The 18166-nt window shown below is 41.9% G+C and overlaps 1 protein-coding gene across 6 annotated transcripts in view; it reads right to left on the bottom strand.

Annotated features, from left to right (window-relative positions):
- The window catches only part of ARHGAP28 (Rho GTPase activating protein 28), a 184819-nt gene that overhangs the window by 47745 nt on the left and 118908 nt on the right, over positions 1–18166 (bottom strand). For all 6 annotated transcript variants that reach the window (XM_083187607.1, XM_083187605.1, XM_083187609.1 and 3 more), the window contains exons 3-5: positions 15303–15520; positions 11397–11484; positions 10658–10806 (exon numbers count right to left, since the gene is read on the bottom strand). In XM_083187607.1, the coding sequence (XP_083043733.1) occupies positions 10658–10806; positions 11397–11484; positions 15303–15520 (455 nt within the window). The remainder of the gene's footprint in view (positions 1–10657; positions 10807–11396; positions 11485–15302; positions 15521–18166) is intronic.

Here is an 18166-nt window from a genome sequence, read left to right as displayed (position 1 = left end):
TATGCTCCAGGGGGCCCTTCTCCCTGGCCAGACGAAGTGCAGTGTCCCTGTCTTGAAAGTTCAGGAATTTGATAATTAAAGTACGTGGAGCTGAGCCAGGTGGTAATGGTCTGGTTGGAACTCTGTGCGCTCTTTCAATAATAAATGCTTTGGAAAATGGTTCACTGCCGAATTTATCCAGTATCCATTTCTCAACAAAGGCCGTTGTATTCGCCCCTTCCTCACGCTCCGGCAAACCAACCAACCTTACATTGTTCCTACGGATCCGTCCCTCCATATCGGACATTTTATGCTTAATCTCGCGAACCTGCTCTGACAGCAAATTAACTTTAGTGATCAGGATGTTGTTACTGTCCTCCAAATTAGAAACCCGTGTCTCTGCTTCTTTTATTTGGCTTTTAACCTCTTTAATGTCCTGCTTCACAGTACTGACATCCATTTGGACGTCATTAATTTTTTCCATAAGGCGTTGCTCGCTACCTTTGATGGCTTCTAATACCTGCTGTAAAGATATCTCAGGGGGCGATGGAAGGTCTTGACCTTTCACAGGTGTGCTATGTGGAGTTGAGGCCGGGGTTTGTGGGTTTCCACTGGGCTGGGACCTGGCGTATCTTTCCAGTCGCGCTGCTGCGGCTGTATTCCCTGTTTTCCCCATTTTCCCGTATTATATCGTCAGGGAAGGGGTTAGTTTTAACGTTACACCACTGAGAACCAATTTACCGGCTTACACCTCTTTTACAATAGCAACCCCTGTGAGCACACACAATAGGCAAGTAATATAGGTATGATCGAATACAATGACAGTAGTCCCAACAGTCACTTTGTTTCAAATAGATCCTTAGGAGCAAACAAAGATAACAGTGTTCGTCAGAGCGTTATAATAAGTTCCAGTAACACAGTCTTTCCATCAGTACAAACCCCTAGGACCAAAATTGCATTAAGTTTGTGGATGCCTTTATTACTGATCCAATTTGAGTACAGCAGTTACTGTGTTAGATAGGCCCTTCGGGTCCAACAATGGTGACCTGACACGAGTCCTAATTCCCCGGTATCTCTGTTAAAACAGACTCCCACAGTCCAATAACCGTGACTTCCAAAACCGTGCCTGCCCGACAGGCTGTAAATAAGCACTGCAGTCACTTTATTCAAAACTGCCCCTGAAGTCAGCACACAATAAATTGTTACAGCATATGCAGGTGCTTTTCCCTTCAAGCCTCACTGCATCCACAATCTTCAGCTCCTTGTATCTGGCCCTTGCAGAAGAGCCTATAACAGGAGAATAGTCTCTGCACTATACTCACAGGCACCACTTACTTGAATTTCCCAAGTGTTGTCCGCACTGCCTACTCACAGTTTGCTGCCGATGTGCTCACTGGGGGGGGGAGGGGGGGTTACTGTCCCCACTACCCGGCTCTCACTCCAGGTCCACCACAGCCCACCTTCAGAATGTCACCGGATAGACGGGTGTTTTTCGCGGTCCGGGCGCGGGTTGGCGCGTGTTGCTGCGGCCTTCTTTGTGCTGCTGCTGCCTGCAGCTGGGAATATCTCGGGGGGAAGGAGGGGGGAGATGCTGTCCCCGCGGCCCGTCTCTCACTTCACGGCCGCCGCCGCCTGCCTTGCGGAAGAGACGCCAGCCGGCTAACAACTGACCGGCGCGTCACTGCACGGCGTCGCGCGCCTTCCCTCTCCTCTCGTCAGACTCTCTGCTGCCGGTACTGACAGAGGGAGTCACCTTCTCGCACCCGCTCTCCGGCCACCAATAGACTCGTCGACCAGCCACTCCACACCATATAAGAGATATTTGTGGTGGTACCATACATCTGATTTAAATTGCAAAAGTAGTCACCATAGCTTTTTATGGGTAATGAGAAAATACTTAACAATCTCTCTAAACCTTATGATTTGTGTGCTTGCTTGCAGCTATAGATGGTGTTAAGTCACTGTAGCCTAAATGCTATATTCTTTTTTTTTTTTTTTTTTCAGAAAGGCATCCTTCAACTGCATCTGCACCAGTATAGAAACATAGAATTTGACGGCAGAAAAGAACCATTTGTCCCATCTAGTCTGCCCCTATTTTTACCCTTCAGGTAAACTCAACCCTTTTTAATATTTATTTATTTGTAAGGATATTCATATGCCTATCCCAAGCATGTTTAAATTGTGCTACTGTCTTAGCCTCTACCACCTCTGATGGGAGGCTATTCCACTTATCCACTACCCTTTCTGTGAAGTAATTCTTTCTAACATTTCCCCTGAACCTACCTCCCTCCAGTTCAGTGCATGTCCTCGTGTTTTATTACTTCTTTTCCTCTGAAGAAAATTTCCCTCCTGTACTATGTTAAAACCCTTGATATATTTGAAGATTTCTATCATGTCCCCCCTTTCCCTTCTCTGCTCCAAACTATACATGTTAAGATCTTTTAGTCTTTCCTGGTACGTTTTGTGATGTAGGCCATGCACCATTTTAGTTGCCCTTCTTTGTACACTCTCCAATGTATTTATATCCTTCTGGACACAGTATTCCAGATGAGGTTGTACCAATGACCTATAAAGTGGCATTATTATGTCTTTTTTTCTGCTACTGATTCCTCTCCCTATGCAACCAAGCATCTGACTAGCCTTCCTCATTGCTTTGTTACATTGCCTCCCTGCCTTTAAGTCACTTGAAATAGTGACTCCTAGATCTCTTTCCTACTCAGTAGTTTCCATTATAGTACCCTTGATACTATATTGAGCCTTTGGGTTTTTGAGTCCCAAGTGCATTTTTTAGCATTAAACTGTAGTTGCCATTCTCTTGACCAATTCTCAAGTTTACTTAGATCATCAGTCATTTGATTTACCCCTCCTGGTGTGTCTACTCTGTTGCATATCTTTGTGTAATCTGCAAAAAGGCATACTTTCCCTTCAATACCATTTGCAATGTCACTAACAAAGATATTAATGAGCACTGGTCCAAGTACAGATCCCTGGGGTACTCCACTGGTAACATGTCCCTCCATAGAATGCACCCCATTTACTACAACTGTCTGTTTCCTATCCTGCAACCAGGTTCTTATCCATTTAATTGTTTTATAATCCAATCCCATACTTTCAAGTTTATTTAGCAGCCTGCAATGTGGGACAGTGTCAAATGCCTTACTAAAGTCTAGATATGCCACATCTACAGCCCCCCCTTCATCTAGTATTTTGGTCACGGAGTCAAAAAAGTCAATGAGACTTGTTTGGCATGATCTCCCTGCAGTAAAACCATGCTGTTTTGGATCCTGTAAATTGTTTAATTTAAGATATTCCACTATTCTTTATTTTAATAGAGTTTCCATTAATTTCCTTACTACTGATGTAAGGCTCACTGGTCTGTAGTTACTTGCTTCTTCTTTGCTTCCGCTTTTGTGCAGTGGAACTACATTTGCTTTTCTCCAGTCCTCTGGAACTGCACCTGTATCTAGTGACTGGTTGAATAAATCTGTTAATGGCGCTACCAACACATCTTTTAGTTCTTTTAGTATCCTTGGATGCACTCCATCTGGCCCCATTGATTTATCCACTTTCAGTCTTGAAAGTTCTGTTAGGACTTTCTCCCTAGTAAATGTACTTCCATCTACCTTATTTTTATGAATGTCCTTGAAACTTAACTGCATATATTATCATATGTGTATTCTGATGGCAAGCCTAGTCTAAAGCTGACAGAGAAGAGAATCTGGCAATAATGGGGAACATAATGATTGTTTCATTGATTTGAATGTAATTTCATATTGTATTTGCATCTGGGTTTAATTCCAATTTACAATATGGTTGAGGGTTGGCACAGGCAGATTAATGAATTTGTGAGGTACAATTATGAACGTACATGTTATTTGACCAACGTTCTTACCGCCCGAAAGCAAATAAATGCGGTGTTTGGTTGGCGGTGCTCCCAAAAAGTTCAGCAAGACAACTGAAAAAATATGGTTTGTCACGAGGGTGACATAGGCAGAACAAAAAGGGTTTTTGGGGCACATTTTTTAAAATGATAATGAATGGAAAGTATTTAAAATTTAACTTTTAATGAAAAGCTACTACTAAAATATCAGTACGTATGAAATAACAGTTCAAATATGAACTCTAAACATGATGCATAACAAGAATAAAGATCACAATTTGAACATTTGGTGGAGAATAATGTTTAAGTACACTGGCGTGAGAAAATACTGGGGAATCCTGTAATGGATTCAATGTACCAGGCAAAATGGCCGCTCACAAACAATATGTTGCATTGGGGTGTACTTGACTCATAACACTATCCCCCTTCGGAAGAATCAATGTGGATAGATAAGGCGGACTGACTTGACTGGGTTCTTAATAGAAGGAGAGAGAACAGAGTGTTAAAGGGTAGATAGCTCCCTTGGCCAAGTGTTTTTCTGCAATCCGGTGTATTACAGTTCCGGGTATTCCCCGTCGGTCACCCTTACGGGTACTGGCCCGGCCAAACACTGCTTAGCTTCTGAGTTCGGTATGAGAATCAGGCGTGCCAGTGAAGTATGACCGTAACCACACCATAGGATGAGAGTATAACCTGGTTGTCAGGAGGCTTATATGTGCTTCTGCTTTTTGCTGAAAAGTAACACCATGTCCTTTGTTGCCGATGGCCTTGCAAAGAGACTAGGTGTACCCCAGAAAATGAGAGGGCAGCGTAGAAGGTATAGGGTAAAGTGTGGGTACCGTGAAACCCCTCTTCTGCTACTCACCATCTATCATTTAGACATCGAATGGTGATTGAGAGTGATAGTGGTGTCACGGGAAACCCAGCGGAGTGAAAAGAGGATGGTGAAGGAATGTACCCAAGTCTCCAAGTAGGAGTAGTGAAATTGGTCTTAGTATTGTAGTCACTAAAGACCAAATTACACCCCAGGGAAGATATTCAATGGGTGACAATGCATGAATCTTTGAATACACATGCAGATGGATATACTGTCACCAATATGAAAAAAGAATATTAATTGGTATATAAATGGTCACAAGATTAATCTGAAGACAATATATGTGCGGTATAATACCATCTGCGTTAATACTGACACTGTGTCAGTGTTGACACGATTGTTGACACTCAGCTCAGACTTCTCAACTTCAACACTCAAAATATGAGTGGGTGTAGTTACCTATACAAATGATGAAATTACAGTGTCTAAATGTTCACAAGGTTATTGAAGCAAAATACATGCGGGACATAGCAACCCTGGATACTGTAATAGTACCGGATCAGTGTTGACACGGTTGTCGACACACAAGAAACATTGATTGTACAGGTATATTAGCTGACTTCAGTTGATATAACAAGACCTGATGTTTTGAGCTGCCAATGTATTAGTGTTGACACGGTTGTCGACACTCAGGGAACATGCACGTTATCAAATGAAACAACCAGGATGTAAATGAGTGCTGTCACCTGTCCGATGGATTGGATTACAGTGTCTGTATGATCACACGGTTAATAAGACAAAAAACATGTGGGGTATGGCAGACCCTAGGTGTTTTACTGGTACCGGATCAATGTTGACACGGTGTGTCTACACAGTTGACACTCAGCTCAGACTTCTCAACTTCAACACTCAAAATATGAGTGGGTGTAGTTACCTATACAAATGATGAAATTACAGTGTCTAAATGTTCACAAGGTTATTGAAGCAAAATACATGCGGGATATAGCAACCCTGGATACTGTAATAGTACCGCATCAGTGTTGACACGGTTGTCGACACCCAAGAAACATTGATTGTACAGGTATATTAGCTGACCTTAGTTGATATAACAAGACCTGAGTTTTGAGCTGCCAATGTATTAGTGTTGACACGGTTGTCGACACTCAGGGAACATGCACGTTATCAAATTAAACAACCAGGATGTAAATGAGTGCTCTGTCTCAGAAAAAATCATACAGTGTAGTCAAAAACAGCAGAAACCCGTCTTTTAGTATGCGGGTCAGGCTGTTTGCACATTGATTGTCAAGTCAGATTTTGTTAAAGATGCAGGTAGGACTGTAAATAGCAGACAGCAGCTGGTGGCAACTGGGGAGAGTGTCACTCTGGCCGGTCTCCGCTCGGTGAGGTGTCTGAGCTGACCGTGACACGTGAGTCAAGACAGCTGTACACTCTCACTTGGATAGTCAGCTCAGACACCTCACCGAGCGGAGACCGGCCAGAGTGACACTCTTTCCAGTTGCCACCAGCTGCTGTCTGCTATTTACAGTCCTACCTGCATCTTTAACAAAATCAATGTGCAAACCGCCTGACCCGCATACTAAAAGACGGGTTTCTGCTGTTTTTGACTACACTGTATGATTTTTTCTGAGACAGAGTTACTCTGCCCCTATTTTGCTTTAAGACCAGACCTACCCAGCAGATTTGACTTAAAGGGAAACAGTCTGTTCATACTCTGCTAATTACCACTGTCAAACAGCTTGACCGTTATTGGAACCACCTGACTGACTCTGCAAACATTATAATACCCCCAGTATCTGAGGATTAGCAGAGGCCAGCTAAACACACCTGCATAACCAAGGTTTTTTGTGTGTAGACAAACCGTGTCAACATTGATCCAGTACCAGTAAAACACCTAGGGTCTGCCATACCCCACATGTTTTTGTCTTATTAACCGTGTGATCATACAGACACTGTAATCCAATCCATCGGACAGGTGACAGCACTCATTTACATCCTGGTTGTTTCATTTGATAACGTGCATGTTCCCTGAGTGTCGACAACCGTGTCAACACTAATACATTGGCAGCTCAAAACATCAGGTCTTGTTATATCAACTGAAGTCAGCTAATATACCTGTACAATCAATGTTTCTTGTGTGTCGACAACCGTGTCAACACTGATCCGGTACTATTACAGTATCCAGGGTTGCTATGTCCCGCATGTATTTTGCTTCAATAACCTTGTGAACATTTAGACACTGTAATTTCATCATTTGTATAGGTAACTACACCCACTCATATTTTGAGTGTTGAAGTTGAGAAGTCTGAGCTGAGTGTCAACAATCGTGTCAACACTGACACAGTGTCAGTATTAACGCAGATGGTATTATACCGCACATATATTGTCTTCGGATTAATCTTGTGACCATTTATATACCAATTAATATTCTTTTTTCATATTGGTGACAGTATATCCATCTGCATGTGTATTCAAAGATTCATGCATTGTCACCCATTGAATATCTTCCCTGGGGTGTAATTTGGTCTTTAGTGACTACAATACTAAGACCAATTTCACTACTCCTACTTGGAGAGTTGGGTACATTCCTTCACCATCCTCTTTTCACTCCGCTGGGTTTCCCGTGACACCACTATCACTCTCAATCACCATTCAATGTCTAAATGATAGATGGTGAGTAGCAGAAGAGGGGTTTCACGGTACCCACACTTTACCCTATACCTTCTACGCTGCCCTCTGATTTGCTGGGGTACACCTAGTCTCTTTGCAAGGCCATCGGCAACAAAGGACATGGTGTTACTTTTCAGCAAAAAGCAGAAGCACATATAAGCCTCCTGACAACCAGGTTATACTCTCATCCTATGGTGTGGTTACGGTCATACTTCACTGGCACGCCTGATTCTCATACCGAACTCAGAAGCTAAGCAGTGTTTGGCCGGGCCAGTACCCGTAAGGGTGATCGACGGGGAATACCCGGAACTGTAATACACCGGATTGCAGAAAAACACTTGGCCAAGGGAGCTATCTACCCTTTAACACTCTGTTCTCTCTCCTTCTATTAAGAACCCAGTCAAGTCAGACCGCCTTATCTATCCACATTGATTCTTCCGAAGGGGGATAGTGTTATGCGTCAAGTACACCCCAATGCAACATATTGTTTGTGAGCGGCCATTTTGCCTGGTACATTGAATCCATTACAGGATTCCCCAGTATTTTCTCACGCCAGTGTACTTAAACATTATTCGCCACCAAATGTTCAAATTGTGATCTTTATTCTTGTTATGCATCATGTTTAGAGTTCATATTTGAACTGTTATTTCATACGTACTGATATTTTAGTAGTAGTTTTTCATTAAAAGTTAAATTTTAAATACTTTCCATTCATTATCATTTTAAAAAGTGTGCCCCAAAAACCCTTTTTGTTCTGCCTATGTCACCCTCGTGACAAACCATATTTTTTTAATTCCAATTTACATGGTAAATGCAACTTCATTGTTATTTTAATTTTCCAGTTATATGACTATATTGTACTAAAATTAATACTATATATGTATTAATGCTATACTATAATCTTAGTAATTACTATTTCCACCAAGCGCAAACACTAAATATTTACACTTGCTTCTTAGGAATTGTATAGCATAATCAGTGGTGTCACAACAGGGTGCAGGCTTAAACCTGGTAAGGCCCACCAAGGGATGACACTAAAATGCTGGTTCTGCACTGTAATATTACATGCAGCACCTGGCTCCTGTAAGGAGCCAGCACTTACATCCACAACACCCACATTGGCAGCCCACACCTCCCAGACCCCATGAGTGACAAAGAACAAAGATCTGACTGCGAGACCATGCCCCCTCCCAACAAGGCCACACCCCTGCCAATGAGACCACATCCCTTTTTCCGGTGTTAGAGAGGCTATTGACTGCTCTAAACATAATATCTTCAGTACTAATGGATTGCTTTCATAGGATGCCTCGGAAACAAGTGGAGGAGCCTGTTTACCGACACTATATGATGCTTACAGCAGTCAGAAATGTTTTGACTTGCTTTTGTCAAACCACAGTTAACATGTAAATGACAAACTAAAGTTCTCTATCAATTAATACTTCCCCTTAAGGTTAATTCTAACAACATAAACACTGTTGCACCATCACCTGCACAGATACATCTGATTTTGAATTCATATGCACTAATTGCTGTGGTACAAGATATTGTAAATATTTTCAGTACTTTTCAAGTATTGGCAGAAAAAAGAAGTAACAGCTGGACAAGGAGGAATAGTATCATTTAGGAATCAGTTACTAATGGTTTAGGAAAGTAAAAGTGACTATATCCTAGATAAGAATAATAGTAACTGAAACAAAACCAGAAAGATCATCCCCCGGTGATTGTTTCACCAGGTCCCCCACACCCAATCATTTATCCCTTTAAATGCCAAGTGAATTTGTCAAAATTGGTGTGAAAATTGCCAAGAAAACATTTTTTTTTTCATAATGACCTGTAATGTTTACCTTTTATAGGAAAGATAATCTTTTTCAATACAACATTTTCTATTTGAATTTAACAAATGTGAGACGCTGGCATTTTTAGTGGATATTTTGGTACTTGTTTCCTAGCACGGCCACAACGATCATGATCGTGGGCATCGTGAGGAAAAATCGGGGGCATCGCGGCCATCGCAAGCACTAAAAAATCGGGTGCGATGGTCGCGACGCGATGCCCGCGATTTCCCCATAGGGAACAATGTTAAATGCCTCAATTTAGCCACGATGCCCCCGATTTCCCATAGGAAACAATGTTAAATGGGTCAATTTACCCAAATCATCATAGGGAACAATGTTAAATGGGCCATAAACCCCCCAAAACACCCCTGAACAGTGAAATGTCCCCCCAATAGTATTGTACGCCACCCCACGATCAACGCGAACCCGAAGCGTGGCGAGCGAGCCTCCGACCTTTTCATACCCCCACTATCCACGTCGGCGTGGAGTTGAGAATAGAATAGTGTGGCGAGCGCAGCGCGCCACCGAGCCCGAAGCGTGGCGAGCGCAGCGGATACCTGTGAAGCCCGCGAAGGGACGCGTTTACCTGTGAAGGTATCCGCGTCCCCTCGCGGGGCGTGCTGCGCTCGCCACGCTTCGGACTCGGTGGCTCGCTGCGCTCGCCACACTATTCTATTCTCAACTCCACGCCGACGTGGATAGTGGGGGTATGATAAGGTCGGAGGACGCGTACCGCCGGCCCTCGCAGGCTCGCTGCGCTCGCCATGCTTCGGGTTCGCGTTGATCGTGGGGTGGCGTAAACTACTTTTGGGGGGACATTTCACTGTTCTGGGGTGCTTTTGGGGCTTTCTGGCCATTTACCATTGTTCCCTATAATGATTTGGTGAAATTGAGGTATTTAACATTGTTCCCTATGAGAAATCGGGGGCATCGCGGGTACATTGAGCCATTTAACATTGTTTCTTATGGGGAAATCGTGGGCATCGCGTCTGGACCATTTAAGCCTTTTTTAGCCGCATACGACGCGACCGACGCGATTTTGACTTTTTTCAATGCACTTCAATGGGAAAATCGGGGGCATCGCGTCGGTCGCGTCGTATACCACTAAAAATGACACCCGATGCCCGCGATTGTGGCCGTGCTAGGAAACAAGTACCGATATTTTACACATCTATGTGTGTGGGGGCATTAATATACATCTTGCCTCCGGGAAACTGGGGCAAACTTACACCACTGACTCAAAGGGATAAGGATGATCAGTTAACAATGCTCATATTACCCATAGCTCTTGATAGGGTTTAGGGCCAACATAAAATATCTATGCTAGCACTTCCCTGTTAGAAGCAATTTATGCAGCAGCTGATTTCTGTTTTTTACATTTTCATAAGACAAGCAATAGTGTATATAGTGTATATGAGAATAGGCAACATTTTATCATTATTTTCCATTTGCACTTACAGGCAAAATACAATCATCCCTTTTAATTCTTTGGTTCTTCTGCCTCTCCTTTTCTTTATCATCAATAACAATAGTCTCTGAGAAAGATACTTCAAAAGACAGCTCTTCAGCAACCGAGTGACTGATTTTTTCTAATGCACAGCTGTTCGCTAAAACATAAGAAATAATACATCCTACTTGTTATTTTTAAAATGAAAAAAATTAGTTTCTAATACAGAAATAGCACTAATTATAATATACTATGCTTTGTAGCATATGGCTTTCTGTCACATTACTACGGATTAAGAAACTTTTATTATCAGAAAGAATTTGATCTTTATATAAAATAAACATATATTTTGTCTATTTCAAGCGGACAATAGGAAAACACTGAAAATAATACCTCTGTATCCTCTAGAACTAATGATACTATTTGATTAGGTCAGTTTACACATTAACCACATATCTCACATCGGTGGAGATGTATCAAACCCTGTAAAGAGATACTGCACCAGCCATTCAGCTCCTACCTGTCATATTATAGCCTGTGTTTGATAAATTACAGGTATGAACTGATTGGTTGGTACTTTATGTCTCTACATTTTATCTCTTTCCAAGGTTTGATACATCCACCCATCCTGCTTTAATGAAATATCAAACAGACAGCCTTGTACAGATCCCTATGACTTGCCTAGCTTCCCTAATCAATTTAATTTTACAATTTGGAGATTTGCTAGAAAGTTTTTCAAATCCAACTTACAAGTAATAGGTTTCCAAATTGGCTTTTTCATGGGAATTTGAACCCCATTTGGTGGAAGAGGGGACACTGGTAAGGAATCAAATGTTGTCTGTAATAAAGGAAAAAAAGAAACATTTGACCATAATATCCATTATTTTGGAAAATGTCATGATTTTAAATGCAAATTGTCCAACACACACACACACACACACACACGCACAAAAAAAAATGATCACAAAAGCAAATCTTTCTCAAATAGGCAAAACCATGTGCACAGCAGGTGGGGCAAATCTAACATGTGCAGAGAGAGAGAGACTTAGATTTGGGTGGGGAGTGTTCAAACTAAAATCTAGTGTAAATTCCAGTCTAAAAATAAAGCAGCCAGTATTTACCCTGCACAGAAATAAAATTACTCACCTAAATCTAACTCTCCCTGCACATATTATATTAGCCCCACCTGCAGTGCACCTGGGTTTACTTTTGCGATCAACACTGACTCCGGCCCTATGTAAATAAAACCAATGTGAGTTGAAGATTTTAGGGAATGACAGAAATGACATGGGGGAGAATGTTAGAAATGACAGGCGGGATTTGAATTAGGCAGGATTAGGGGACTGCAGCCCTGTAAACAGAGCTGGCTCTCTGCCCGGCTGTCCCCCATTACTGGGAGCATATATTCCCACATGGCAATGACCATGTAACCCCCATGTCAACGGGTATGCAATCCCACATTTACAAAAAAGGATGACCATAGGCACTGTATCCCCACTTTAAATCTCTTGGAGTATAATCTTTCTCCAATATTATGAATCTTCTGTCTAGACGTCCCCTCTAGGACACTGCTAACTGACCTTTGGCAAGTGCCCTATGTGCACGTAGCGATTTCTTTAAATCTTCAAAATAGATAGCTTCCAAGGTCCCACACTAGGTAACTTTTGGGTTTACACTCACCAGAAATCTGGGCCCTATGTGCCTTGAAAGGTATCTTTCTCCTGGTTACACCGCAGCCTCTGATTCAGGAAGCAGTTAACTCCAAGGTTCCAAAAAGATTTTTACTTTCCAACGGAACACAGTCCAAGTACATACAAAGCAAGATAAAACTTTAAAACATACAGACACCAAGGTTCTTGCGGATACCTCTTTCTGGGGATACCTTCCTATCCGGATAGGGAAGAGTACCCCGATCGTTGCAGATGTTTAAGCAGCAAGAAATGGATTCCACAAGTCCAAGGTGTAGCCTCCTTTCACAAACGCGTTTCGGGCTATACCAAGCCCTTTTTCAAGGTTCACCTTGGTATAGCCCGAAACGCGTTGGAAAGCAGGCTACACCTTGGACTTGTGGAATCCATTTCTTGCTGCTTAAACATCTGCAACGATCGGGGTACTCTTCCCTATCCGGATAGGAAGGTATCCTCAGAAAGGGGTATCCGCAAGAACCTTGGTGTCTGCATGGTTTAAAGTTTTATCTTGCTTTGTATGTACTTGGACTGTGTTCCGTTGGAAATTAAAAATCTTTTTGGAACCTTGGAGTCAACTGCTTCCTGAATCAGAGGCTGCGGTGTAACCAGGAGAAAGATACCTTTCAAGGTACATAGGGCCCAGATTTCTGGTGAGTGTAAACCCAAAAGTTACCCAGTGTGGGACCTTGGAAGCTATCTATTTTGAAGTGTATGTTGAAGATTTAAAGAAACCGCCACGTGCACATAGGGCACTTGCCAAAGGTCAGTTAGCAGTGTCCTAGAGGGGACGTCTAGACGGAAGATTCATAATATTGGAGAAAGATTATACTCCAAGAGATTTAAAGTGGGGATACAGCGCCTATGGTCATCCTTTTTTGTAAATGCTATTGGTTTAAGATTGAGGAGTCTTGTGGTTGACCAAGGGCTGCAGTATCCAGGGCGCAGTCACTATTCATATAATTTGCGGTTATGCAATCCCACATGGCAACGAGCATGTATTCGCCCTTGGCAACAAGCATGTAATCCCACATGGCAACAAGTATAGAAATCCTGGAAATGATCATGTAATCCCACATGGCAACGTACATGTAATCCCACCTGGCAACGAACATGGAACCCCTGGCAATGAGCATGTAATCCCAGATGGCAACAGACATGTAATCTCACATGGCAACGAACATGGAACCCCTGGCAACGAACATGTAGGTAAGCAGCATTTATGTTGCCCATAATTTGTAATAGGCATTACGGTGTTTGGCATAATAAGTAATGGACATTATGTGTGTGGCTTAACGTGTAATGGGCATTACGTTGTAAATTTTTGAGGCGTGCCTTCGGAGCGCAATGTCCCTGTTTGTGGAATTTATTGTGCATTTTGTCTCAATCCGTGTGGCATTATGTGACTTTTGTCTCAGTCCGTGTGGCATTATGTGACTTTTGTCTCAATCCATGTGGCATTATGTGAATTTTGGCTCAATCCGTGTGGCATTATGTGAATTTTGGCTCAATCCGTGTGGCATTATGTAAATTTTGGCTCATGCCATTTGGGATCATGTGTAAGGGGTAAGTATAATGGGGTATACTATTTTGTTGCATAATGTGTAGAAGTGGAATATGGTGTGGTACACTACACTCAAGGATACGCCCCCTTTTGCATGACCACACCCCCATTTCCGAAGCGCGTGTGCCTTTGGCGCGCATACTACTACATCCTTCACATTTGACACCAAGGTGGGCCTGTGTACTTTAAAGGCCAGGGTCTATGTATAATACCATCCCCCCCCCCCTCCCTCTGCTCTCCTCCACTCTCTCTCTCTGCTGGCACCCCCCCCCCCCCCATCCCCTCCCTCCTATGGTGCCCCCCCCCCCTGTCATTTTCTCCTGGATCCGCCCCTGTACAGAGCCTTCCAGAGAAAATTACCTAGTGATTCATCAGCTAGGTTAAAGGACTGCTAAGAAAAATAATTTCCTAGGTGTAGGATAGCTTCGAAATTTTGTACTATGCAGTATGCAGACATTTTGTAGTGAATTCTAGATTCTAATATTCAAGTATTGAATATGTATATTTTATAACTGTTGATGTTCATAGTTGGCTCAGTTTCATTAGATAATACTAAACAACGGAAAACTAGAGTTATATATAAATAACAATTGAAACCCTCCATGAAATATGTTATATGCAGACAAAAATCATATAAATACACTTTAAAGTAAAAACATTAGCACCCAAAGAATACATACAACCTCTCTCTCATATATATATATATATATATATATATATATATATATATATATGTATATATATATATATATGGCGTTAATATACCACTAGATACTTAACAATATATGAATATATTCTTGGAACCATTTTATGTATAACCTGCAAGTATTAAATTAAGGAGATTAACAACACACCTTGTATACATAAAAAGATCCAGCACTCTCCCAATGATTAGGAGACCTGCCCCGCTATAACGGGCCCACACATCTTATGCCTGGTACACACCAGGACGACTAGGGCCCGATCCCCTCAATCTAGATCCAATTCCGACCAATTGGATGTAGATTTTGTGGTGATTGGGCCCTTTTCTGTCCTGGTGTGGACCGATACCGATCCGATGCGCGGTCCCGCGGGTCGGTCGTTATTCAGATCCTACCTGCTGCAGGTAGGATCTGAATAACGACCATACTGCCGGGTGCGGGTCGCCATTGGATTGGTCGTGCCCCCCCGCATCATCGTGAGCGGGTCTGAAGAAACACTGATGACCCACTCACAATGTGCATCGTGAGCGGGTCGTCGTGGTGTGTACCCTACATTACTCTGATAATACACATTTATACTTTACAGGAAGATGTGACTCATACAGTGTGAATTTACATCTGCATTGATTTTTGTTGTTAATTTCTATTAGCAATCTATTTTTATGCATCTTACTTGCTTTTAATCATCTCCTCATCTCATACTTACTGTAGACTCATTTATTCCAAAGATGTCTCGTACATCTCTTACTGAATGTTTGTTTTTTTTCCTCATGGTCTGAGTGTAAGTGTTGTATCTCTTTTGTACAGCAGCTGCTTGAGTTCGTGTCAGAGTAGACAACAAGGCCTGGCCATCGTGTTCCTGAGTGCCAGATATGAGTGTGGACAAGCCCACTTCTTGTAACCATTCTGCCTCCATTTCTCCCTCTGTAAAACAAACTCGTAATTAGACTAGAAGCCTTGGGAAATGTTTAATTAGGTGTTCCGTTATTGTTATTATTAATAATGTATACTCTGCCTCCGACACTAAAAACTGTTATACCGCTTATACTATACCTAAATCTTATTGAATATTGGTAAAAAGCAATGACCACTCTCTTACTCGCTCGCTCACTTACTCCCTCTGTCTATTCTATTATTTAGTTTTCTACCACAGGTGTGCACTTGGGTAACGTAGTGAGAGACAATGCATCGTGGCCTATGCTGAGAGGATCTTTTGCATGAAGTATAAACTGATGTATCTGTGGTTCTGAGTCAGACCTAGACGCTATGCTGATTGTTACTACCCAGTTTGTTTCATCACTGTTGTTTCCAATTGTAAAGCGCAACCGAATATGCTGCGCTACATAAGAAACTGTAAATGAATGAAATAATACATAAATTTGCACAGAGATCACATTTCTTTCCCTCTCCCTGTGTTTAACCTTATGTATAATACATAACTCCGGGGTGCACCGTTGAATGTCACAAGCCTAACTAGAAGGATACTATTGTACCCAATAGATACCAGGTGACTCACTGAGAGAGTTTCTCTCCTAATTCAGTTTTCTTAACACCCCTCTATCATCCATCAAAATTTCCTCTAGATTTTGCCCAAAACTGTCCTTTTCAGTGTACATTAATTCGCAAGCGGAATTTCACTATAGAAACATAGAAACATAGAATTTGACGGCAGATAAGAACCACTTGGCCCATCTAGTCTGCCCCTTTTTTTAAATATGTTACCTCAAACCATATTTGATCCTTATTTTTTTGTAAGGATATCAATATGCTTATCCCAAGCATGTTTAAATTGTACTACTGCATTTGCGTCTACCACCTCTGATAGTAGGCTATTCCACTTATCTACTACTCTTTCTGTGAAAAAATTCTTCCTCGCATTTCCCCTGAATCTTCCTCCCTCTAGTTTCAGTGCATGTCCTCGTGTTCTGTTGCTCCTCTTCCTGTGAAGAATGTCTCCCACCTGTACCTTGTTAAAGCCCTTGATATATTTGAAAGTTTCTATCATGTCCCCCCTTTCCCTTCTCTGCTCTAAAGTATACATATTAAGATCTTTTAGTCTTTCCTGGTACGTTTTGTGATGTAGGCCATGCACCATTTTAGTTGCTCTTCTTTGTACAGTCTCTAATGTATTTATATCCTTCTGGAGATATGGCCTCCAGAACTGAACACAATACTCTAGGTGAGGTCGTACCAATGACCTATACAGTGGCATTATTACTTCTTTCTTTCTACTGCTGATACCTCTCCCTATGCAACCAAGCATCTGACTTGCCTTCTTCATTGCTTTGTTACATTGCCTACCTGCTTTTAAGTCCCCTGAAATAGTGACACCTAGATCCCTCTCTTCCTCAGTAGTTTCCATTATAGTGCCATTTATACTATATTGAGTCTTTGGATTTCTGAGACCCAAGTGCATGATTTTGCATTTTTTGGCATTGAACTGTAGTTGCCATTCTCTTGACCATTTCTCTAATCTGCCTAGATCCTCAATCATTTGTTTTACCCCTCCTGGTGTGTCTACCCTGTTGCATACCTTTGTGTCATCTGCAAAAAGGCACATTTTACCCTCAATTTCATTTGCAATATCACCAATAAAGATATTAAAAAGCACCGGTCCAAGTACAGATCCCTGGGGTACTCCACTTGTAACCTTTCCCTCCTTTGACTGTACTCTGTTTACTACAACTCTCTGTTTTCTGTCCTGCAACCACGCTCTTATCCATTCAACTATCTTAGAATCCAATCCCAAGCTTTCAAGTTTATTTAACAGTCTGCGATGTGGGACGGTGTCAAAAGCTTTACTAAAGTCTAGATAAGCTACATCTACAGCCCCACCTTGATCTATTACTTTAGTCACCCAGTCAAAAAAGTCAATAAGATTTGTTTGACATGATCTTCCCCCAGTAAACCCATGCTGTTTTGGATCCTGTAAATTGCTGGTTTTGAGATATTCTACAACTCTTTGTTTTAAGAGTGTTTCCATCAATTTCCCTACTACTGATGTAAGGCTCACTGGTCGATAGTTGCTTACCTCTTCCTGGCTTCCACTTTTGTGCAGTGGGACTACATTCGCTGTTTTCCAGTCCTCTGGGATTACTCCAGTAGCTAGTGACTGGTTGAATAATTCTGTTATTGGTTTTACCAGCTCCCCTTTAAGCTCTTTTAGTATCCTTGGATGTATCCCATCTGGCCCCATTGATTTATCCACTTTCAGTTTTGAGAGTTCTGTGAGGACTTTCTCCTCTGTAAATGTACTTGTCTCTCCCTCAGTTTTCTGACTATACTTGCAACTTAACTGTGGCCCCTTCCCCTCTCTTTCAGCAGTGAATACTGAGCAGAAATAATTATTAATATTATCTGCTATTACATTGTCCCCCTCAAGAAAACTTCCACTCTCTGTCTTCAGTCTAATTATTCCACTTTTTGTTTTTCTCCTTTCACTTATATACCTAAAAAAAGTTTTTCCCCCTTTACCCACTGACTGGGCCATTTTCTCTTCAGCCTGTGCTTTTGCACATCTGATTACCTTCTTAGCCTCCTTCTGTCTAACAAGATACACCTCTTTGTCCT

The sequence above is a fragment of the Crinia signifera genome, chromosome 5 (genome assembly GCF_055691185.1).
Source record: "Crinia signifera chromosome 5, ASM5569118v1, whole genome shotgun sequence".
Classification (NCBI taxonomy): Eukaryota; Metazoa; Chordata; class Amphibia; order Anura; family Myobatrachidae; genus Crinia; species Crinia signifera.
This window is presented reverse-complemented; position numbering and strand designations above follow the sequence as displayed.